The following is a 24,690-nucleotide window of genomic DNA, read 5'->3' as shown; positions in this document are numbered from 1 at the left end:
GCGTTTAAATATGGAGCGGTGGTAACCGCCAAGTGTGTCGTGCACGCTGCCCTTCAAAGCCAAAAAGCAGCAACTGTTTTGTAGTGACACTAGAAACAGAAATAGATCAAAGTTGATCTTCTACTCTGACAGCATACAAGCGGATACAATATACTGGTTAATCATGCCCTTTGACCTTTTAAACCTTTCAAACACACCTTTTCCCCTCTACCTATGTGTTTCACGTGTACTATGTGTCCGTGTGTGGTCTGAGCGAGATAGCAGGTGCTCAGATGAAATTCTAAATGAGAGTCAAGAGGCTTAGAGGATTACAGAGTTGTATTGTCTTTACACAAAAAGTAACACTTATATTTGATCAGCAGACCTTAAAGAAAGGAACTGAGGGACTGTAAAGGTGACCTGGTGGTTCATATTACACAGACCTGCACTGTCCAACAAGTACAGGCACACACACACACACACACACTCTGTACACATACACACAATGTATTTATGTGAGCTAGATACATTTTGGTTTTGGTTGGAAGATATGAGACGACCAGCAAGTCAGATAAGGATACACCAGCATTTATCTCCCCTCTCTACCCAAAAACATGTGTATACATCTAGTATAAGAACAAAAGGATGTGTGTGTCTTGGCTGAAATGAACACTGAAATGATAAGTCGATCAACATAAAATGAATCAACAACAATTTTGATAACCAATGAATCATTTATGTCATATCAAGCTTCTCAAAAGGGACAATTTGCTCTTAATTTCTGTTTTATATCCTCATATTGACTATACCTTTGGTTTTAAGACTGTCCGTAAGACAAAACAAGCAATTTGAAGTCGTCACCTTGAGAACATTTTTCATTTTATATATCAAACAATTCAATTAGAAAATAATCAAGAGATGATTTAATAATGACAATAGTCATTAGTTGCTGCCCTACTTGGTTCACCGGCTGAAAATCATACGCTGACCTTAATTTTGAAAACACAGCCAACAAAAACACATTCACACCTCGCTTGTGTTTGTGCAGGCATGCTTATGCTTTTGTGTGTGTGTGTGTGTGTGTGAGAGGGAGTGTGTCAGACTCACTACCCCCTCTCCACTCTCCCTTTATGGTGAGGAGATTAGGTAGTTAATCCTGTAGATCTCAGAGAAAAAGCCACTCCTGATGCCACAATGGATTTCACTCAGTCCACCAGAGAGAGGACAGACCTGCTGCCGATACGCATCTCGACCTCTGACAGAAACAGGACACACACACACACACGCACACACGCACACACGCACACACGCACACACGCACACGCACACGCACACACACACACACACACACACACACACACACAGAGGCAGAGCGCTTCACCAAGGACAGGATATTATATTACATATGTATTAGATGCAGGCTATAAATAACCCAACAACCATATTGAACTAATATTATGAAACTGTCACATCTTTTTCCAACTCTTAATACTTACTCTATACTGTATGTAATACATGTAATACTTACTATACACTGTATGTAATACATGGAATACTTACTCCATACTGCATGTAATACATGTAATACTTACTACATATATAGTAAAACCAGTATTCCACACCCAAAAGTCTCTCGGGCTGCTTAACAAAGGCCATTATTATTGTACCGTTTCAGCTCTTCTTCACTCTCCAAGACAGCACATACCGTCCTGGATACTGATTGACTAATGTATTGATTGAGTCATTACAGAAGGATGAACAACCTTGTCCCCTAGTCTTATCCTCTAAGTCACTGATCACTTCTAATGGACCACCTGTCACCATGCATGACTGCAAATATAACTGTAAACATTTTTGAGCACTATAGTACTGTGAATCCGAGATGACTCAAGTTTAAAGATATTACAAATGCAGCTCTAGAAGTGCTGTTCTGCAGCTGACCCTGACCTTTGACCTTTCCAGAAATGGCAGGCAGAAAAAGAGTTTTCCCTTCAATAAAGTGTCATGCTTTTATTTGTTAGAAAAGGCTTTATTGAGACTTTACAGACACTTAAAGATTTATTTGTGTCTTTGGATGAGGTAGCATATCAACATTAACGGCAGTCTGTCATGATTTTACTATTTTCCCAGAAAGGTCCCATTGATTATCTACACCCCTTCACCTCTCTGTGTCTCTTTTCACAAGAAGGAACCCCCCCACATCCTCTCCATGCTTGTTTCTCAGGAGGTGTGTGCAGTCAAGCTCTCCCACTCATGCTCCCACTACTTCCAGCACTCTCTTCCCTGTCTGTGGTTCAACCCCACAATCTGTGGACTGCCGCCATGTTCCTAAAGGGGCTGCGTCAAGCAGCACGTTGAGAAACATTAAACCCGGATATAAAAAAATTCTGATTTCAAAATAAAACATAAACTCAAAATGAAACATCTACATGCCATTTATCAAAAGTGTATTGAACATTTTGTAATAAATTGCAATTTCATTTTTAAAATCTATTATGTCTTTCTTTATGTTATGGGTAGTTATTAGATCCACCTCGACCAGCTACAACATTAAAGTACAGCCTACATGTTAATACATCAATAATAATGATTCAATAATATAATAATGTAACACCGACAGGGGCTATTCTGCACACTTTTGATACTTTAAGTATTTTTTTGTTACTAATACTTACCTTTACTTAATTAGAACTTTGAATGTAGGACTTTTACTTGTAATGGTGTCACGACCTGGCTCTTGAGCCATGACAAATATGGGAGATGTCAATTGTTTAACAAAAGTAATTTATTAAAAAAAAAGCAAATTAATTAAAGGCATAACTGAACAAGGCTTGGAGTGTGAGTGTTAGTAAAATCAGTAATGTGAGGTGTGCATGTGGAATTGAGGCGGTGTAAGGTGCACAAAAGTAAGCTGAGGTAAGCTGCCGTCCTCACACGACTGTGACTGTAGCATGTGACTGTGTGCTTTCAATTAAGCAAATGATCTGAATACTTCCTCAATCACATGAGAGCCAAGTATTTCTCACTTTGCTTGTTTGAAACTCTTTGTCAGGATAAAGGATATATCAAATAGAGAATGCTGATATAAAATAATCAGAATCAGAATCAGAATCAGAATCGTATTTATTGCCAGGTGTAAGAGGTATACACTAGGAATTTGCTTTGGTTATGTTGGTGCAAGTCAAAACAGTATAATAACAGAAGAATATATAAACGCTAGAATAAAATAAGAATAAAAAATTGAAATTCTACTAAAATACAATATACAAAATAAGTTATAAACAAAAATAAACATGATAAAAATAATGTGATCATTTGATGAATGTAACAGTGGAATATTCTCAATAATTGCTTGTTTAACTTTGAGGTTGCAGAGTTGGATGAATGCAACCCTATTTCCCCCCTCTGATGTATACATGCACACATATAACTGTTATGTGTTCAGTCATTCATATTTTATAAATAATTAAAATATATAATTTATACTGGGGATGGGGGTAACATTTTATTTTTGTCCCCCCACTTTTATAACAGAACTATGGATTATAATAATAATAATAATAATAATAATTTATATAGCACCTTTCAAAACATAGTTACAAAGTGCTTAACAATAAAAACAGAACACATTTAAAACACAATAGGATAATGAAATGTACTAAAAGCCCATAACTAAACACATAAAAACCCCAAACAGTAAAACGACTAAAGCAAATTCTAAAAAAAGTGAGTTTTTATAAGTAAAGTAAAAGTAAAAAGAAATGCGCATACTGAGTTTTATTTTCTAAAGCCATAACCGGAAGTCCCGTGTCTGTTTCCGGTCCTAGCTTGTCGTTAGTGTTCCGAGCGGCAGGATGACAGCTGAACGGCTCGTAAAGGTACAGCGACGCAGTCGGTAACGTTAACAATCATCACAAACTCCCGGTTTAAAGAGAAGGACCGACAGCTTTCACCGTGTGGCGCGTTTTTCTACCAACTGTCGGAAGTGTTTGAGTTTATAACAGGACGGTAACCGGTAACCTTGCGGATATTTGTGGTTCTTTTCCACACCAAAGAGAGGAGGAAAAAGATCCGTGTCCGGATGTGCCAGCAGTGTTGTTTTTTTTTCGCATGGCGTAGGCACCTTTTCTAAAGCAGGATATTCTTCATATGTTGGAGGGTCGGAGGAGGCCCTCGGGTCGACAGCTTACATTAAACTACACCTCCAAAATTTACCCCAATTAAGTGTGGAAATGATCAACGACATGATTGTGCAATAAGAGAGGAAGAAGAAGCGTCGTAACACGTCTCGACTACCTCTCAGTGTTGTGACTGTGGAGAGAGAGCGAAGAGAAGTCACCGGGAATACGTTGTGTTTTTGTTTCCTGCTGCTTGTAAAACCCAACAAACGACGTCTGTTTGAGCTCTTACAAGAGAGACGAAAAGAGGAGATATTAGTGTCCTTGTCTTGTGTTGTGTGAGTGTGTGTGAACCCCTGCGAGGACCGGGAAAACCTTCACGATGACGGGCAGCAGCAGCACCCCAGCGGACATGGTAAGAGAATTTCACACTTACCCATTTACATCCATCTATTTCCTCAGGGTTTTGACCAAAAAAGAGCATCGTTTAAGAGTGTTCTTAAAGGCTGCTACTTCTGTTTTATTAATTTCACCCCAGCGGACATGGTGAGAGAATTTCACACTTACCCATTTACATCCATCTATTTCCTCAGGGGTTTTGACCAAAAAAGAGCATCGTTTAAGAGTGTTCTTAAAGGCTGCTACTTCTGGTTTTATTAATTTGATTTGAGAACATTGCTGTATAGGCCAAGTATGACATTTTGATTATGAAATAGATGGCAAAACATAAAAGAAGAGTTTCATACTATAGAGAAAACAATGGGAGCCAATGGCTGTCTGGAACTATAGGAAAAATGCATTAAAAAAATGTATTTAAAAATCGCTGGCAAACATGTAAAGGTATACAAGAGTTAAAGTTAAGGAGGTAAAACTTGATCAGAATAAAGTTAAACTGGCACAGTTTCCTTTCCAAGTTTCACTGGAAATCTACAAACCCAACTTTGAAAACCACAAGGATGTATAGTTTAATCTGTTGCAAGTTTTACCTCTTTAACTTTAACTCATGTATACCTTTACATTTTTGCTGACCATTTTTAAAATAGGTCTTTTTGATTAATTTTTCCTATAGTTCCAGGCAGTAATTGCCACCCATTGATTTCTCTATACTGTAGTATGAAACTCTATAAGCGCACTCCCGACACGTCTTTATGTTCTGCAATCCATCACAGCGAACATAAACTGCGTATTAATGTTTGTGTGTCACATTATCGTTGCTTGGTAAAGCTGTTTATCCTCGGATGGATTTGAAAAGTTTGCATTAAATTGCCTCATGATGATAATGGAGGTCTGACCAAACACTAATGCTGACTTTATGTTCTTTAAAGAACGGGGAAATGATATATCAATTGGTTAATTGGGAAAATGAATTGCCAATTTTGATGTGTAGTGGTGTAGTCAGTCTGAGTAGTCATTTATCAAGCAAAAATTACAAACATTTGCTGGTTCCAGCTTTTAAAATGTGAGGATTTGCTGATTTCTCTGTTATATATAACTGTAAATTGAAACACATTTGGGTTCCAGATGTCAGCTTGAGCTCTGGGAAATTGTGACTGGCTTCTGTCAGTATTTTCTAATATTGTATGGACTAAATGAGTAATTGGAAAATGGACAGTGTGATCAGTAATGGATGCAATAGTAAGTTGAGGAGAAGGCTAGGTGCTCTTCTGCTGGTCAGTAATTACATTGCTGCTACAACCCCATTATGTCACACTTACTGATGTAGTGGTGCTTTAAAAGGAGGCTAAACTATGACCTTAAGTCTGTGGTCATCATCAGGTGACTTTATAAGCTTACCCTGACCCTCTCAAGACACTATCCTGTTATGACTTATCTTACACTGGCTTACTGACTGCACTGTGGGTTATGAACATCTCATCATAAAGATTTATGTCAACATCTCGTGGGTAAGCCATTCCGCAAATTAAAAGGCGTATAAAAAGCGTTTAGTTGGGTTCACCCAGTCTCAGACGTGATACTTCCCCTCTGTCTGGCAGGTTTATGTCTGTCATCTTTGCCGCTAATGCGTGGTGGGTGGCTCTAAGAATAATTCCAGGTCTATGTATAGAAAGGATAAACCACGTAATGTGCCCCTCCATGCGGAGATCAGCTAACCCAGCTGTGCCTGTACTCCTGCCTGCGTCCAAGTTCAGCTGATCCCCTCAACAGCAGGTCCATTATGTTGTTGGGGATAATACTGTGAGGAAGTTAGAGGTGAGCCGGCCTCGACGTATATGAGGTCCAGTCAAAGCTAAAGCATCTAAGTATAGCGCATCACAAGGAATTTCCCAGGATTATGGACATAATCATTAGGGCTGGGACGATACGTCATCTCCCGATTCTATACTTTCACGACACTAGGGTGCCGATTCGATATGTAGTGCGATTTTTAAGTATTAGGATTCTACAAGTATTGTGATTCGATTTTACGATTTATTGTGATTTTTGACTTTTTTAACACTTTGACCATGGGAAAAAGTTGAATCATACACTTCTATGGACTTTTCAATACAGTAAAATGTTTGATTTTCAGCATGTATGTAGTCAGAGATGTCCTGAGGTCATTGTCAGGCATTATTTATTAATACATTTCCTTCACAAATTAGTGGTATTTTATTTTTAATTTATAAGGGACATATAATGTTTTATACTAGTGGAGAATATAATCAATCAATCTCATTATTAGCTCTCTCGTTTGCTCAGTCCCCTTAAAACATCCATGGTTAGCTCCATCGGGGCCGTTTGAATGCATTTAACACCCAGTATATGGGTGCTCTGCAGTTATAGCATCTGCCGATTTGACTACGGAGATGCGAGTGGTGGCTGGCTTGACCGCACGTTGCCGCAATGCGATAACGTTTCCTGTCCATGACAGAGTTAGCATGCTGTTTTAGCCATGATGTCTAGCTCTGCTTTTCCTGGCAATACTTTACTCTACTGAATGTGTAGTGTTTATCACGTTGGGTTAAAATGTGAGGGTGCAGGTCGTTTCCACAAAGACCCTCTGCTATTTTCTGCATTGTCATTTCGGCTCACTGCAGCCGGCTGCGTTTTATTTTGGTGACGGATACGGAACGGATATGACATCACGTTACTCTGACTACAACAATAAAAGCGGTAACTTCCTTCTACCTCCGCATAGATTCAAATTAAGCAAATTTATTGCTGTGGATTGTGGACATAATCATGAGTCAAATCTCTAATTTTCTAACCAGTAGCTAATTCTAAGAAACGTTCATGGACGGTCTTGTGTTACATCACCATCTGTGTGGATGTGTGAGACTTCTTAATATGAACTTTAGTCGCAGTGTTATGGGTCAGTCCTAATAGTGTTTTTCTTGTGTAATATAAGATTATTATTCAGTCAGCGGACTCTGGTTGAAGCCTCCCTGCTGAAGTGTCTTTAAGCAACACACTGAATCCCTGCCAGCTGCTTTATAGCTCAGCCTTGTGCTGTGAGAATTTCCCTGAGGGGGAAGTATCACGTTATTATCGCATCATTTGTCGCCAGTGTCGGCCATAAAGTTCAACGGTAAAAGTAATAATATTTTTCCAACTGCATTCTCTCAGATGTTGTTTTAAATGGGTTTTATTCCTGCCAGAGCTGCTGTCTTCAGGCTCATGTTATTAACATGCCTGCAGCAGAAGCATAAAGGTCAAATCCTGCTCATTAAGTAAGACGTTTCAGGAAACCTGCAAGTGATAATCTTCAGAGCGATTGCTTCCTTCCTTTTGTGGCTTAGCTCAATCTATACATCAAACTAGCTCCTTGAGTCCCCCAAGGATATTTGGGGGAGAATATCAGCTGTCTGCATTTAACTCATCCTGTGTGGTTGAAATCAGCAGCAGATGCACCCTTCGTCCCCCCCCCCCCCCCCAACTCTCAGTCTGAGGAAGGAGCAAGTGCATGCACACACACTCATAAAGGCTGTGCGGAGTGGGAGTGAGAGTGGGAGTGAGAGTAGGAGGAGAGGAGATTGCCAGCGCCAAACATTGTGGGTGAATGAATCTGAGAGAAAGAATAGGAGGAGGAATAGTCATGCCTCTTGAGAATGGAGCTTTTGATTTTTTTTCCGTCCTGAAAAGCAGGAGGGGTGGAGGGATAGGAAGAGTGAAGGATGGGGAGGGGGGCAAATTGCCTCACTCTAAGCAGACCTCAGAAGTGCTGACAGGGCTGAAATGGTCCCCGTGGCAACAGTGGGACGCCAGGTCTGGATGCCGGTGTGAGTATGTGGAAGGATTGTGCCGGGGTGCACTGCAGGTATGTGTCTTTGTAACAACGAGCAGACGAGAGAGAGAGAGAGACAGAGTAGTACAGAAGAAGAATAAAGCACCTCATTTCAGATAAGACCCGCTGAATAAATGCACAGTCCCACGGAGCAGAGAGTGAATTTCAAACATCACCGCTTACGATACGTCCCAAGCACGGCAGACAATACCGGGAGATCCACATACACACACATACAGAGGGAAGTGCATGACGGCTCCACTTTATCATAAGAGTTTATCAGTTGTATCTAACGCCTTTATTAATGTTTAGTCAATTAATCGATTATGTCAAAGTAAAAATGCCAAAAAATTAAATGGTTCCAGCTTCTCAAATGTGAATATTTGCAGGTTTTGTCTTTTTGATTCTGTCTTTTTAAATTCCACCTTTTATTTTTCTTTTTTCTTCATGAATTTTCAGTACAAAATAGTGCAAAAATGACATTGCTAATTCCTCCAGCCCGTTGTCCGCAATGTTTGTTTCACTAAAGTCATGTTTGATCGCTCTCTTACTCTTGTTGTTCATGAATTGAATCTGTTAGTGTGTGGTGCGCTGTTTTGGCCAAGTCGTTTCTCTCCACACACCATAGGAACAAAACGGTTAAATTGAACATAACATGTCGTTATGTGTGGGGTCTCTCACATTTTTTAGTGTAGGCCAGCCTTAAAGCATTAGTAAATAATTAATGAACCATTGATAAAGCCAAAGCCCAAAGTTGGAACAGCATGGCTTCTCCTCCTGGTCGGAAGTGCTTTCTAAAGGCGTTCAGGCACACATCTGATCCTGATAAGATATGAAGAAATAAACACTGTCACCACAAGTACGCACTCATACATACTCAGAGGGAAGTATTCAAACACCCTGTCATTTGTGCATTGGTGATTATGTGTTAATTTGTGTTGGAGGTGGCAATCACAGCCCTTAATACTCACCCAGACCAAGAGGTACGATAGAACGTATTAACCCTTCAAATGTCAGGTGAAATTATATGACTTTTCTAGCACGCCTTAAGGTCTTATTGACTTATTGTGTGTTGGATCATAAACTATTGATTGAGAAGGAACCAAAGCATCCCACACACTTGCTCACTTGTACTCACTGTATTAACAATACTATAATATACAAGCTGTGACCAACCAGTGATGTGAGACTAAACATCTATTCAGAATCATGCATTTTTGTATTACTGTATAATTGGGCTGTCAAAAATGGCCAAAATTGACATTTGAATATTTGTTCTAAAAAAAAACACATAGGTCTGAACAATTCAAATATCTATTCTAATTTAGAATATTTGTTGACAGCCCTACTGTATCATTATGTGGCTAAAAGCGAGTTACCTCTGCTACTCTGTGTGTGGCTAATTATAACTTTGGTGCTTTGAAAGCAGTTTATAGTTCATTGTTAAAGAGTTCCCTTGGGGCACACACAGAAAGACACACACCCACAAACAACCACAGACAAAGGAGTCAAAGGTTAGGGTCGGAGGTCAGCGGTGTGTTGCCCGCGGATGAAAGAACAACGGTTGGGGAATCCTTGCTGCTGAAAACAGCACTCCCTGTCCCTCTTCCCACTCGAGCTTAGCTCAGCACTTATGATACCGAGTAGCTGGAGACGGAGAGGAGTCCGCAGGCGCTCTTCAGTCTCGGGCAGGAGCTGCTGACGGGGCTTTGATTGACACGTTCAGAGGGAGAAAGGTCACTATTGAATCCTGACAGTTGGATGAAGCATGTCAGTGAATATGTGTGCGGTTGCCGATGCCTTGTGTTGCGAGTCTGAGTCACGGATCAGTATTACATCATCTCGCCTGGGTGCTGGAGTTGACATATCGACTCTGACATTGTCACATGTAGGCCTCGGAGTGCAACGGAAAGTTCCGACAGCAGTTCTGAAGGTGCAGGAGTTGTGCTCGATTCTTCAATATTAATTTCAAGCATTTAGGGAAATTGATGACTCGGAGATGAAACGCTGACAGATTCAATACAGCAGCTAAAATAGTTGTTCTACTTAAGATGAATGACATGGATACTTAATAGTATTACTGTACACTGAGTTGGTTAATGGTAATAGAGAAATGAATGGCTGTTTAACATCATATTTTGATTGGCCGTGAGTCTGTGCTGTCTCATTTTGTATTTGTATTGGCAGTTTGCTGGTATTAGCAAGCAATAGCATTTTGTCAATGTGTATGTCCAGCAGCCCTCTGTAGAATGAATTCAATTGTATTGATGCATGTCTGCAACACCAACAGGAAGTCCTATTGGAAACCTCTCATCCATTGATCGCTTATATAACTGTATGTTTGCTGTGAATTCTTCAGTGTGGCATGCGTCTGCATGTGCATCCTATGTGAGGTCCTCTATGAATAATGACACCTGCTGTACATACTGTCAACACTCCTGCTTTCCCTTTTCTACAATCTTTCATGTCTGTTCCAGCTGATCAGTTATTTATAATATGCTCTATAGCGCCATGCTCCCTCTGTGGGAGTCATATGGTGGTGAAAATTGTTATGTCCGAAATATAAAAGTTTCAGGAGGCAATAAATATGACCTGTCTTGTAACTTGGAAGCTATGAATTTTAGATTTTCTGAACCTGCGCAGTGCATAAACATGCACTTGTATTAAGGCCTAGAGACACCAAACCGACATCAGAGATCTAGCAGCAATGAAGGCCGCCTGTTGTGTCGCCTTGGCCAAAAAATTGCACTCGAACACACAGAAAAGACTACAGCCAACGGCCAACTACCACGTACGTCCTGCGCCTGCGTGAGATGAAATAACTCTTCATACCAGCAGCTAGCAGTAGTCCATATTCGTCATTCAAAAAGGGAAACCAGAAGACAGAGGACGGTGGATATACAAGCCGTTATGATACGTACATGAAATAAAGCAGCGTTTGCTGACCATTTTCACAGCACTCTCACTCACCACTTAGCTTCATTCCATATGGCCATGTCGTTGTGAAAATATCCGTGTATTGGAATGATCAGATGAGAGGATGATGAAAAATGAGAAGAGACTTTTGTGTTTTTCTTTTTGGCTTTACTCTCTGGCTTGTTTTCCTCACTTCTGTTTCTCTTCTCGTGCACTGATTCGCTTAAGCTGAGCAGCCAATCAGAGTGATTTCTCTCTCACCAACGGGTTCCGCCACCGATTCAAAATGCTGAATCGGCCCAAAAAATGTAATCATAGTAGAGCTAGGCTACTACACTGTGTAGCCTGACCTGGTTGCTTTTGCACTCCTGTACCCAAAATTCATGTTTCCCTTAATAGTCTGCAGGCTTCCGCACACACTCCCAGACATTAACTCAACATATCATAATTTCGACTAGAGACACATTTCACAAAGCAAACTTTAATAACCGCCCAGATTAAATCTGCAGGATGAAGCTAGATATTAGATTTCACTCAGCAGGCTTGAAAGTGGGACCCTATCTCCTTTGTTGTTGGTTTGTATTTCTGATCAGCTCAGCTAGAAGACTGAATAGTTCTGTGAGTAACCCAGAGGGTTTCTAAGAAAGAAAGAAAAAAGTCAGTGTGTGCGTGTTGGGATAAGGGCTTATTCTGCTGGAAAATCCCTCTCTCTTTTCAGCAGTCAGTTTTGGCAGGTATGGCTCTGCTCAGGCTGAGGAATGTGTTGAACTACTTCACTGTTTAGGGGGCTCCCGGGGTCCCGGTTCAAGAGTAAACTTCTGATCTACACTATTGATTCTGGTGCTGATCTCTCTTGACAATGAATAGGCACTTGTTTTCACTTGTATGCTGCCATGTCTTCATGTCCTTGAACATTAATATCGTAGGAGCAAAAAATAGCGACGTAATGTACACCAAATTCACAGTGCTAATTACCTACTTCCTAGGCATTGAGCACTTGCAAAACAGCTCTCTTCAGTACACCTCAGGACAGAAGTAAAGTGAGGACACTCTTAAGCTTTTACGCCAAGTGTTAAAAAGTCAGAGTCAGAGCATGACATAAATGAGTGGGTGTGAGTGCGAGCACTAACACGACAGAGTCCTAACTAGACTCTGTACGCCCGCAGCCACTTTTCAAGTATGTTGTGAGGGTGTATTTTGTTGCATGCACACATTTGCATGGAGAAACCAGCTAAAGCACAACCTGTTCTTCCTGTTAAGTGTGACGTGTTTGCTGTCGGCTTTGCCAGTAAAGTAACACCCACTACGGTTCACTTTGGCTCCAGAGAACAGCACAAACTACAGCTGCGTTTAAAGGACATTGTTTGCATGTAATGGCGTATATTGGCACTGTGCCATTTAGTCCCTTATCTGAATAGCCACCAAAAAGTCAGGGAAATTCTCTGACTTTTTGTTTATTTGTTTCAGATTGGATTCATTCATTGATCTGTTCAATTATATTTTCTGAAAATTGTGTTGAAAGCCTTCCCCATAATGGCAGGAACACTTTACATTGTATATAGTCACAGTTACTACAAGGAACTTTCATTATTCGTGTTGATTTTGGCGGTCCCTGTGGACAAAAGCGGTAGTGTTTCCGAGCACCAGAGTCCCTTTAGAAAACCTCATTTTACTGCAGCAGGGTCTGACAGTCAGCCCCACGCCATCCTGGTTCTGGTTCTCCCGTGCCTCCCTTCCGTCCAGTGGGCCCAGCAATACGGCCTGGGTCTTCAGCAGGTGTCGGTGTTGGCTCCCACCGGGGAGTTTCTGGTGAATCTGCTTGATTTCGTCTGATTTCGTCCCTTTATTTATATTATCTCTGCTTCCTATCGCCCCAAGTATGGTGAAGTATTTTTTATTTTTGTCAAGCTTGTCTAACCTAGCAACAGTAACTAAGGGGGGCAGGATTTAGGATTGGTCAATTGTCTTTTTGCTTTAAAAAAATCCACCAAGTTTTGTTTCTGTGTAAATGTAAAATGTAAACTCCTCCTCAAGTTAAACCAAATGAGCAAAACAACAACCTTTTGGTTAACAGAAAAAGCAGAAGATGAGTTCCTGATACTAAAGAAATGAGATTCATAGCATGCTGTGGGCTGGCTGAATTGAGAAACTGAAAGGAGGAAGAGGAACTTGAGTTGAGAAAGTGTCGTAGGGTGACACGCAGAGAGAAAAATGAACAGCCCAACAAAAGCTAATTTTACTGGACTTTACTTTATAAAGATCTCATTCACTAAAAGCAACAGTGTGGAAAACCGTTTGCTCATTTGTATAATTTCTCATATCAGCATGAGGCAGTTGTGTGAAGCGGCATCTTCGCCTCATTAAATATTCTACTCAGACATTTTTGGCCAATCGGTAATGTGAACTAATGTGACTCATTAATGGAGACTGGGAGTTTCTATATGTGTTCCTTTTGAGATAATAAGCTTCTAATGGAAATCCTGCATAAATAACGTGCTCAATCAATGTTCTCAGTGCATGCACTGTATTGATTTCAGTTTTACACTGGGCATTCATTTCATTGACAAACTCAGGCATCTTGATACAGTCTTATTGTCATTCAAGGGACGTTACAGGAGGAGGACTTTCCATAAGCTGTCATTTTCCTACATGTAATTTAAATAAATGTAAAACAAAAGCTCTCAAGTGAAAAAACACACACACTGTATTTCTCTGCGAGTCTAAATGTTGAGTAGAAATAGAGTGTGTGTGTGTGTAGGAGAAATAAGGGATGGGGAGGGGTAGTGTTTGACTAGCTCAATAAAAGGAGCCTTTCAGCTGCGCTGGAAACAATTTCCAGCTGAGGGGACATTTATATTAAAGCTTTGCCTTTGCCAGCACAGACTGTTTGTGTGTGTGTGTGTGTGTGTGTGTGTGTGCGTCGGAGCAGCTAGCTAGCAAGAATCAACTGTCCTTCTTCCTGATACATTTTTGGGACAGGCTGCAATTTCTAAATCAGTGCTTAAATCTGTCCCGATATTCGAACGTCCTGTGCCAACGCGGTCAGACAGACAATACATACTGAGGGAATTAGGGGGTCCGTGATGGGACTGTTCGAGTCCCAGACAGGGCAGACCTTAGCCACGGAGCAGTCATCCAAAGGTCAAGCCTCATTGACAGGATCAGCTGGCCTCCAGTCCTCACACATATGCCTTTAACCCAAACTTTTACTCTGCTGGGGTTGTCAATTAGAGAATTACTTTCATATGCTTTCAAAATGTAAATGGTCCAACAAGCTTTTGTACTTGAACGCAACTCGGTAATATGGTATATTTGACTGTCTTCATGTTATCATAGCTTATAGGGGCTGCAACCATAGACTGTATATAAGAAGTGGACGTAGTCACCGTGATGTCACCCATTGGTTTGTGGACTGCCGTTTTGAAACCTCGAGTTCAGCATTTTGGCCGTCGCCATCTCGGTATTTGGCCGTCGCCATGTTGGTCTTTTGCAGCCAGAAGTAACACGAGAGGCGGGAGCTAACTGAACACTGAATAAGATGTTTTCAGCCAACCAAAAAGGTTATAATTAACTTTCACAAACTAAAAACACACTGTTAAAGTTAAAGTTAAACTTGTAAGACGAAAACACGGACAAATCCCCTGCTAAGCCACGGAGTGAGAATAGCGCTTAAACAGTAAACAGACTGTGACAAGCAAGACACAGGAACATGGCTTGTGTCTTGAGGGGTTGTAGCGTTTATTCACCGGCAGCCTAAACTGTACACACACTGCACTGCGACGTACACAACTACAACGTTACTGCCGTACTCGCCTCCAGTCCGTCACACACACACACACACACACACACACACACACACACACACACACACACACACACACACGCTCCCTCGCTCCCTCGCTCTCTCTGTCTCAACTCTCTTAAGTTAATCACACAACCTACGCACAAGTTTTACCTTAAAAAGGAGTTAGTTACTTTGGTAACACATTTCAGTTTAAAGAAACATCCTTACAATACATAATTCCCTGATGGTTAGGCCTGGCGGGGAGTCAACTTAGGCCCGGCGGGCATTATAAAACAAGCGAAAAGCAGGGAATGATTGAATTATAGGAGCAGGAGCCAGACAATGTTTGGCAGTTTTTGCTTGATAAATGAATGAAATGATGAATCAAGTATCAAAATTCATGGGTATTGTAATATTCAGAGCCGTCCTCCATGCCAAAACGACAGGTCAAAACCTGATTCCTCAGTAAAACACAATTATATGTTATAATGGCACTAATAATCCTGCTAATTTGCCATATTGTTGTTATATCTAAACCTTTTGTCTGTCTCAACCACTTAAAATCCTTTTCTCTTAAGTGTAAATGCACTAGTTTTTGGTGTCCTTGCACTAAACTTACAGACTCCTGTGTATTTATTGTACACTGGATAGTGATTCTGATCTTAACGCTGAAAGATTGCCATGTTAAAATGTTGATCAGGGTGTAACAGTGCATTGTTTGTGTACTGCGGGCATATTTGAACTTGAGCTGTAATGGCTAGAGTGAAAGACAATTGGTAGGAAATGGGATGACGTGATGTCAGAGGAAACAATAGGGAGACGGAAGCATCTTTTTTTCGATTTTATGATATTCACACAGACATCCACAGAGAGAAATATGTCAGTGTTAAAGTCAGAGAAGAGTTAAAGATAGAGGAGACAGCCAGAGACAGGAAGGAGGGTGTGTGTGTGTGTGTGTGAATGAATGATAGAGAGAAAAAGCGAGAATGGAGAGAGGGTATATTTGGCCTTCATGCTGTCTTGCACAAATTTGTCATTGCATGTTGGATGCTATGGAGCACTCCGACTATGAATATCTCTAATGATCCCAGCAGGGGTTGTGTTTCATGTGTGTATTTTTCATGTGTGTGTGTGTGTGAGCTAGCAGTAATGAAGCAATGGACCTTGCACTAGAATGAGTGAGGGCTTTTCAACTACTTTTTTGTTCTCAGTTTCTTGTAATGAGGAAGAATTGGTTTACCTTTAGGGAAGCAGCAGAACTTTGACTCACACAGATATCGACCTACTTTTTAGTTTAATTACACATTTTTTGTGAAGTGGTTTCTCTGTGCCATTTGGCTAAACATACCAGCGAAACAGCTCTTAAATCGGTATTCTAGGCGAGCTGGTTTTAAAGCTTGGATGTTTGTGTGTGAATATGGCCGGCACGTAAGTTTGGCTGGCTTCCATTTAGCTCGGCACAGAACAGCTCAGTCAGCCGATCTTGCTACAGTTACAGTTCATAGTACAGTGTGGTTAAAGGCAACCATTACAGCCCAGAGATGGCAGGTACTGTAATCCTGTTTAATGTTTAATCTAAATGTCACAGTGTTGAATAAACAGGGCTCATATCTGTGAAGCCATTCATTCTCAAAGTGGTTTTAACCTTTCAGCTACACCTCTGCATGCACTTTTGTTGTGAACTCGGGTGGATATATGAGGAGTAAATTCTTTATTATACCATCTATCATGGCTGTAAACATCTTAATTATGGTCACGCAACAGGCAGCACAACTTCCCCCTTAACAGCACCCCGTGGCTGATTATGTCATCTGTAGTCATTTTTTTTGCCTTGGGGTGTAACAATGTTTGTCAAAGATCTTGATTGGGTCCCCAGGCGCCACCCTCCTCCACCTCCTCCTCGCCCTCGCTGCCCCGTTCCTTCCTGTTGTTGCTTGTGTAAGCTGTTGCCTCCACTGTCTCCCCACTGAGGCTGTCTTTTTTTTTCCTGTTACGCACAACATGATCATAAGCAGTGGCTCAGATCTCTAACCAGACAACAATGAAAAAAAGGAAGAAAGGAAACCTCTTTAGATGAATATCTTACATACTGTAAAACACGGACAGTCGCACGCTATGTTTGTGTCTGTTGTGATCATTTATTCAATTAATTTCACATTATTTTTTACTTAAATGTGAATGTAGAACCAGGGCATCCTTTGGGCTTGTTAGTGGATTCTCTGTTGATTTAACTCTGCTAATTATTGAGGCATATTAAAACATAATTTTGCAAGTCAAGAAAGCGGCAGTTTGTCGTAGTACAATTTAGTTTTGTGTGAAACCGCTCGGTGAACTACATCTCTCGTCTCGTTCTATGTACGTCCCAAACACTAGCCGGCTGGCTAACTTCGCTATGTTCCACGCACTAATGAAATGATATCTTACCTGATGTGTTTTATCCAGCGAACTCCTGCTCTTTTTATCAACCGGGAAGAGAAAGAACGAGACCTGTTACGTCACTTGCGTCACTTTTGGGTGTGTCGTCTTTTCTAATTACGTATTTTCACAGTCTTATACTTCAACAGTTTTACAACAAACTGCGACTTTCTTGACATTTCTTGACTTTTAAATTGACAAACATCATATGTGTGATTCATGGCGCAATTCAAACCGGATCAAAAAAAAATATTTGTCTCTCTTGTGGGTCCCATAGTGGTCCACGGGAAGGAGTGGGACTTCGCCTCTCTATACCAACAACATCCCAAACAACCTCAAAAGGGTCCTTATAGTATTAAATAAACCTGATCGACTGTGATATTCCTAAACTGACAGCCAGCCACCATGGGGCGATCCAGATGTTTTCGCTTCACTTTTGCCTCTGCAGCCTGTGAAAAACGTTCCCGAATGTTGCGGCTGCAGTCCCGAGTAGAAGAGTAATATACTGTATATCTCGTTTTGCCCATCAAAACTAAAGTGCACTGAATTCAGGTGAGGAAGAACCTTATTTTAAGTCTTATTTTGATGCAAAGATATGTACATTAGCAGAAAAGTAGCACAACATGGAAGTGAAAGCAGCACTCTGTTTATTTAAATTTGAAAGTGCAATACAAATATTTAGTCCCTAAAAATCAATCAATAGTCGTGATAATAAATATTCGTGATCTCAATATTGATCGAATAATCGGGATTATCATTTTGGCCATAATGGTGCAGCCATAATGTGCATGTGTGGGTGTGTGGTAATAATACCCCTGGTTGTTTCTGTCCAGTGCCATCTGGTAAATTCCAGCACAGAGGGCATTTTAGCTTGCCAGCAGTCTCTATCTATGTGTCACACACACACACATTCACATGTAGACGCACATTTTCTCTGCCACACACATATGACATCACGTGAGTTGTGACTGCAGGGCAGTGCTCTTTTCTGGGGGAGAAAAAGAAAATGCAGTGTTGTGGATGTAACGGCTGTCTCCCAGCCATTCCTCCTCTCTACTCTCCGTTCTCTCTCTCTCTCTCTCTCACACGTTACATCAGTTTCTCCTTTAAATGTAGAGCTGCTTAGCCTTTATAGTATTCTGAGGAACGGGACAAAGATAGTAATAGGAAGGGAATGAGTTTTGGAACCACAATGTGTGCAGCAATGTGCTGCGCTTCGTCAACGGGGTGGAAAAACCATCTGCAAAAAAACAACAACTTGTCAGGAGTTGAGATACAGAATTGGGTTTACCGGCCAACCATTCACTTTGAAATAATGGATTTTGTCTTGAGAGGCTTTCTCAACTCACAGTCCTTCATTTCAGGCTGAAAACACAACACTAAATTCTAACCTGCCAGCAGCAGTATTATACACAGGATCATGACAGACGATTGATGATTGAAAATATGTTACTGGGCTGAGTTGCATTTATCTGTCTCCATCGAAACCTTTAACATTAAACACCTGCGTAGACAGAGAGGAAAGCCAGCAAATGTCTGTTGTTTTTAGAGCTGCAACTCATGATTAATCTCATTTGTTGATAAATCTGATGACAATGAAAAACGTCCATCAACATTTCCCAGAGCACACGGTGACATCTCCAGATTGCTCATTTGGTCCGACCAACAGTCCAAATCTCAAATATATTCAATATAAAATTTTATAAAACAGTAAAGCAACACATTTTAGAAGCTGGAACCAGTGAGTGATTTTAATAAATGTCTGAAACCGACTAATCAACTATCAGAATTGTTTTCTGTCAATCGATTTTGGTTCATTACTAATCATGATTATTTTTTAAATTTCATGGGAGCCAGAAGTGAATGTAAAAATGCATACAATTAATGAATGTGTAAAGAAAAAAATGATGTTAGATGCACACATGAAAAGCAGGGAAGCGGGCTTAGAAACAACAATCCTGACTGCAAGGCATCAGCTACACCGCTGGGGAGACCACCTAGGAAAGAGGACGGAGGGGGGTTGGGGAGTAGTACTGTATGTAGTTCCCTTGGTAGGGGGAGAACAGCATGGGGATGCTTTACTTTACTCCAGGGCTTTCACATAACAGGAGGGTCAAGAAAACACTGGGGGAGGAAGTCACATTGGTGAGACAACCTGTGATGGAAGTGAGGGAGAGTGAGAGGAGGAGGAGGAGGAGGGAGCAGACAGGGCTGCTGCAGAGCAAATGGTAGGACGGAGGAAGTAAAGGACAGGAGGTCCTTTAATCACAGCCTTCATCAGGGATCATCAACCCTCTGTGTGGTCCCTTCACACCAGCAGCATGCCGACATGTTGGCCTTTGGGTTTGTGTCTGGCTTTTTTTTCCTTCCAGAACTTGAACAGACAGAATAAAGACGAGGGTGCTGAACAAATAATGTCTATTTTGGTGAACAGAACTGCACCAAAATGCAGACAAAACAAAATCCTATGCTAGCCCAGCGACCTGGGTTTGAACCCAACTTGCGGCCCTTAGCTCCATGTCGTCCCTTCTCTCTCCCCCTTTCCTGTTAAGTATTTTATTGTGTTTTTTAGAGCTGCAACGATTAGTCGATAATTTGTCAACTATGAAATTAATCGTCTACTATTTTGATAATCGGTTTGAGTAATTTTTTAAGAAACAGAAAAACGTCAAAATTCTCTGATTTCAGCTTCTTAAATGTGAATATTTTCTGTTTTTTTTACTCCTCTATGACAGTAATGCATTTCCTCATTTCTCTCTGCTTCCCAGCCAACAATCAGTTGTACCTCCATTTGCCACTTAGACCTGACGTAACTGTTCATCGTGCTCATGAATTACAGCAGGGTACATTTTTGATACAGAGGACATCATGTAACGCTGCATTGTGCTGTTAAACGTGTTCCAAACTGAAAATCTGGCTTGGATGTCAGGAGAAAAATGAGTTAAGAAGACGTGCTAGGAAAGTAGTAGTGCCGTCACAGAGAGGGGAAGAAACGAGATGCTGTTAATATCTGGGGATATAAAAGCACACATTTTTACATTCATAGTGTTTCTACACACGAGAAGTGAAATAATTGTAAAGAATAAAAACAGCAGCTTACTTTCTCACCTCCACAGCTTGCCAATCATTGCATAAAATAGGTGTGAATGTTGGATTATCAGTGTTGAAACGCTGGGAAAGGAGAGAGGGACAGACAGTCTAGACGCTGACGGAGGGATGAGAGGAGAATCGATTGAAGCGTACAAGAGCAATTTCACGTCTCGGCCCACAGCTTCAAAAGCAGAGCCTCAGCAGCCCCGTCCCCCCCAGCAGGCATTTTGAGTGTGCTCGCAAAATGTTTGTGTTTTGTTCATACGAGCAAATGTGTGTGTGAATGTAAAACGTAAAAAATGTCGTTCATTCAGTCGCATTCACGCTTCCTCCTCTCGCCGCCTCTCTCTGACCTTCGTTGTTCCTTCTTTGAATCCTCCGTGAGTTCACTCTCTCACTTCCTCCCTCAGTCCCACGGGCTCGCCTCCTAAAGTGTCAGCGTTTCCTCTCTCCTCCTATAGCATCAGACCTCGTCATCACTATAATGGCGTCTGTACAGCATCAGCACTTTGGAGGTGATGTGTGAGTGATACAGGACTCTGCAAATCTCTGCTGTCTTTTTTTCTCCTCTAAACTGTTAAATCTCTCTGTCTGTTGGTCACTCTTTTCATGTCACTCTGTCTTGGGCTGTTTTGTGTTTCCTCTCTCTCTCTGAAACTATTTATTGGAGTTTTGTTCTCCCTGATGAGATGAGGACAGCGGAGCCTCCCTCTAGCTGAGCTCTGATGTGGGGAGGGGGCTATCAGTGGACATATTCAAGTGAAACCGTCATCTTTTTCTGCTCAGTGACTTTCTTTCTCACTTAACCATGTTTCCATCTTTTTCTCTGTTCGTTTATAAAGTGGCTTTGCTCTTCGTGTTGACTCTGTAAAGATGTGGAAAAGCTTAAGATGTTCACCTTACAGGCAAAGGAAAGAGTCAAGATGGCAACATGTGTTTGTGTGTGTCTTGGTGAATGGTGGCTAATGGTGTGCGGCCTCATACTGTACCTGTGGATAGTTTTTAGACCACCCGGGGATACTGTGTTTGTGTTTTCAAGCTTCACATATAATACACCACATGTTGTTGCTGTAAAGAAGAGCAGTAGGCACATGTCTGTGGTGAAGGTGGGCTGTACTTTTGTCTACAAATTTGGTTATGACGTTTGCAGACGTTATGGATGCCAAAGAAAAGGACTTAAACCAGCAATTTAGTTTTTTGCCCACGTGGGGCCAGCTGAAACAAGTTGTGAATACTACGTTTACATATCATCACCTTTTAAGTTGATATTGCAAACTTGCAACAATAAAGTCAACAGCTTTATTGTAATTTGCGCAGAGAAACAAGTTGCACGGTACAATGAAATTCCTACTTTGCTGTGCTTTCTGATTTCCATTCATAAAAAAATGCTTAAAAGATGCTTAAGGGGACGTTCACATGATGAGTTTTTTTGCGCTCTCAAATCCATCATTGTCAATGTAGATGCTCAAATGCAAGAGTGACATCGTCGCGGTGCACAAGCGTTCTCAAGCGCCTATTTTTCAGGGCGTGATGGTTGCACCCTGAGATAAAAATAGTGCAACTTCTGAAACTCTGCAGTGCGCACCGTATGTCATGTGACGAGGAACAACCAATCACAGCCAGCAGATATCTTTTCTTTTTACCGTAAATATCAGTCTATGGTAAATATATGGAGGAGAAGTAAATCATCTTAATGCACGGCTACCCAGAGCTTTACATCTGTCCCATGGACTCTTTTACTGGCTTCACCCTCTCTGCCCAAGGACGGCACAACGTTCGGTTGAAAGGTCAGCCAAACTGACCTGCAAGTTCATCATCGTCATTGCAGCACGCAGGTTTTGGTTGCTTAGTAACGGCAGGGGCGATAGTAACGCAACCTCCGAAGCACCTTGGATAAAAGGATGAAAGCAGCACGGCTGGCGTTTTCCACGTGTTCTAGACGCGGCATGTGAACGGGCCTTAAGAGGGGAAACAGGAACACATAATAAATACTAAAGAAAGAATATTAAGACCAGTATACAGTTTAGATGGATGCATAACTGTACAAACTGTACAAAATACGTCAGAGATTGTATCATGCACTATTTGTGTTGTTCTCTCTCCAGGTGCAAACATGAAAGCATTGAAATGTGTGCACATGCATCACTTAGCATGTCTGTGTTTAGTAGTTCACAGCAAAATGAGGAAGTTGTGGTGTGGAAGATTGTTGTGACCTCAATTGTCTGAGAACTGAGACTACTCAGATGTTCATAACGCCACACCTAACAGTTAAGCCTGTTTAATTGGCCTAAAACAGGATTAACATTGTGTTTTTTAATGATTTATTAATGAATCCACTGACACTGTTTCAGAATCTAAATCTACGTTTGATGTTAAAGGAATGGTTTGACAATTTGGAATACGCTTTAATTCAATTCACTTTCTTGCCGAGAGTTAGATGAGATCAACATCACTCTCATATCTAGACACTAAAGCTGCAGCCAGCAGCCGCTTAGCATAAAGACTAGAAACAGGCTCTTTATAAAAGTTAAAAAACACATTTATCAATACCTCTAAAGCTCATTAATTAACATGTTATATCCTTATGCTAGGTAGACAGTGGTATCAATCGTATCATCTAACTCAAAGGGCTGTTTCCAACAACAACAACTGACAGAAAGACTAGCTTAAACTCACATAGAATAGAATAGAATTAGCAATGATAGTTAGAAATAACACTGAGAGTTTATCCAGTGTCTATTGAGCAGACCAGCGCTCTACTCTGCCCTGTAATGCCTACATAACTGGTTGATATGTAAATTGCATGGTTTTCTTGTAGTTCTGTTTTTTGCTGTGAAAAAGGGAAGTGAAAATGAAATATGGGCAAATGAGGAGGACATGCTTTTGTGCAAATATAGGGCCGACTTCTTCTTGTTGGTTGGTTGATATTGTCCGAAAGAGAGCACTCTGTCTGGACAGCTCTGTAGCTGAAGCTGCTCCAAGACTGAGCCCACGCCGCGCTATAATGTTTATAATAAAGTACATTTTCCAAAGAAATTTCAAATGGGTTACTTACTAATTATCACCGAATTACCATTAAATTTGTGGACCTGTAATATGAATTGTTACCATAATTGTATATGCTGCAAATAGCTTTTTTTAATTTTCATAATTCATTCCGGCTTAGCTCCGGTAGAGTGAACTGTGGCTGATCTAGTTACTCTAGAGGTAACATGCAGATCTCTAGATCTTTTCCCAATCGGCTAAACGATTCATTGAAGAGTAAAGGTAGAATTTCAGTCGACAAAAGATTTTCTTTGGGTGACCACAGCCCTACAGTAGCTATCTAACACTGCAGCGTGTGATACGCTCCATCAGCTCTTGCACCATCTTCATCACACCTTCCACACACACAGTGTCCCATCGGTGTGTTGGTTGCCAGTAGGGTAATGTACAGTAGAGTACTACAGTTTTGGCTCACATTTAGCATGTTAATTCATTTGTCCCCCGAGGTGTTGAACAGCCATTTTCTGAAATGTGAAGACGTAGAGTTGAGGGAGAGGCAGGAAGCAGCCATGTAAAGTAAACCAATGCGTCAACCCTCTTTGTGAAAGCTCTGATCACAGAGAGGAAGCGATAGGAGGGACGTGTGATCAAAGGCACCTACCTTGGCGTCTGTCAGGAGAGAGGAATGCAGCCCTGGGCATGTGCACGAGTTAAGCGAGACGAGTTTTTTCAGAGAAGACACCGGGAAGGGGAGATGACAGCATGAAAGGGAGCTCTACCTGTTTCTGGAGAGAGGAGAAGCAGCTGATGGATTAAAGGGTTATCTGTTTGTAAACGGGGGAGAAGGGAGCGATGAAGAGAGAGAGAGGACAGGGAGCTGTCAGGTGCGGTGCCGGCTGGAGCGCAGGAAACTGCCTATCATGCTTGGTGACAGGAAGGAGATGGAGGGGGAAAAGAGGAGCAGAGTGGTTGCATGGTTTGTGATGAGGACGTCCGCATATCAAAGGATGGGTCTCTTTTGAATGACAGTATAAGGGCTTGGAGAGAGATATGAGGTATGATGGGGGCAACTGTTGTAATGAGTGATAGTTCTGAGAGCAAGGAAAGGGAGAAGGGAATTTAGTCGCTCATTTTCTTCTGGATCCCAAACCCCGGAGTTTAAACTGCAGCAGTGGGAT

General features: G+C 41.3%; 1 protein-coding gene across 1 annotated transcript in view; it reads left to right on the top strand.

Moving 5' to 3' along the window:
• The first annotated feature begins 3,810 nt into the window (after positions 1-3,810).
• Positions 3,811-24,690, top strand: part of ubl3a (ubiquitin-like 3a) — a 38,397-nt gene continuing 17,517 nt past the window's right edge. Inside the window, exon 1 of the mRNA XM_074610012.1 lies at positions 3,811-4,512. Coding sequence (XP_074466113.1) covers positions 4,480-4,512 — 33 coding nt within the window. The 5' untranslated portion in view covers positions 3,811-4,479. The remainder of the gene's footprint in view (positions 4,513-24,690) is intronic.

The sequence above is a fragment of the Sebastes fasciatus genome, chromosome 16 (genome assembly GCF_043250625.1).
Source record: "Sebastes fasciatus isolate fSebFas1 chromosome 16, fSebFas1.pri, whole genome shotgun sequence".
In the NCBI taxonomy this organism is placed as follows: Eukaryota; Metazoa; Chordata; class Actinopteri; order Perciformes; family Sebastidae; genus Sebastes; species Sebastes fasciatus.
This window is presented reverse-complemented; position numbering and strand designations above follow the sequence as displayed.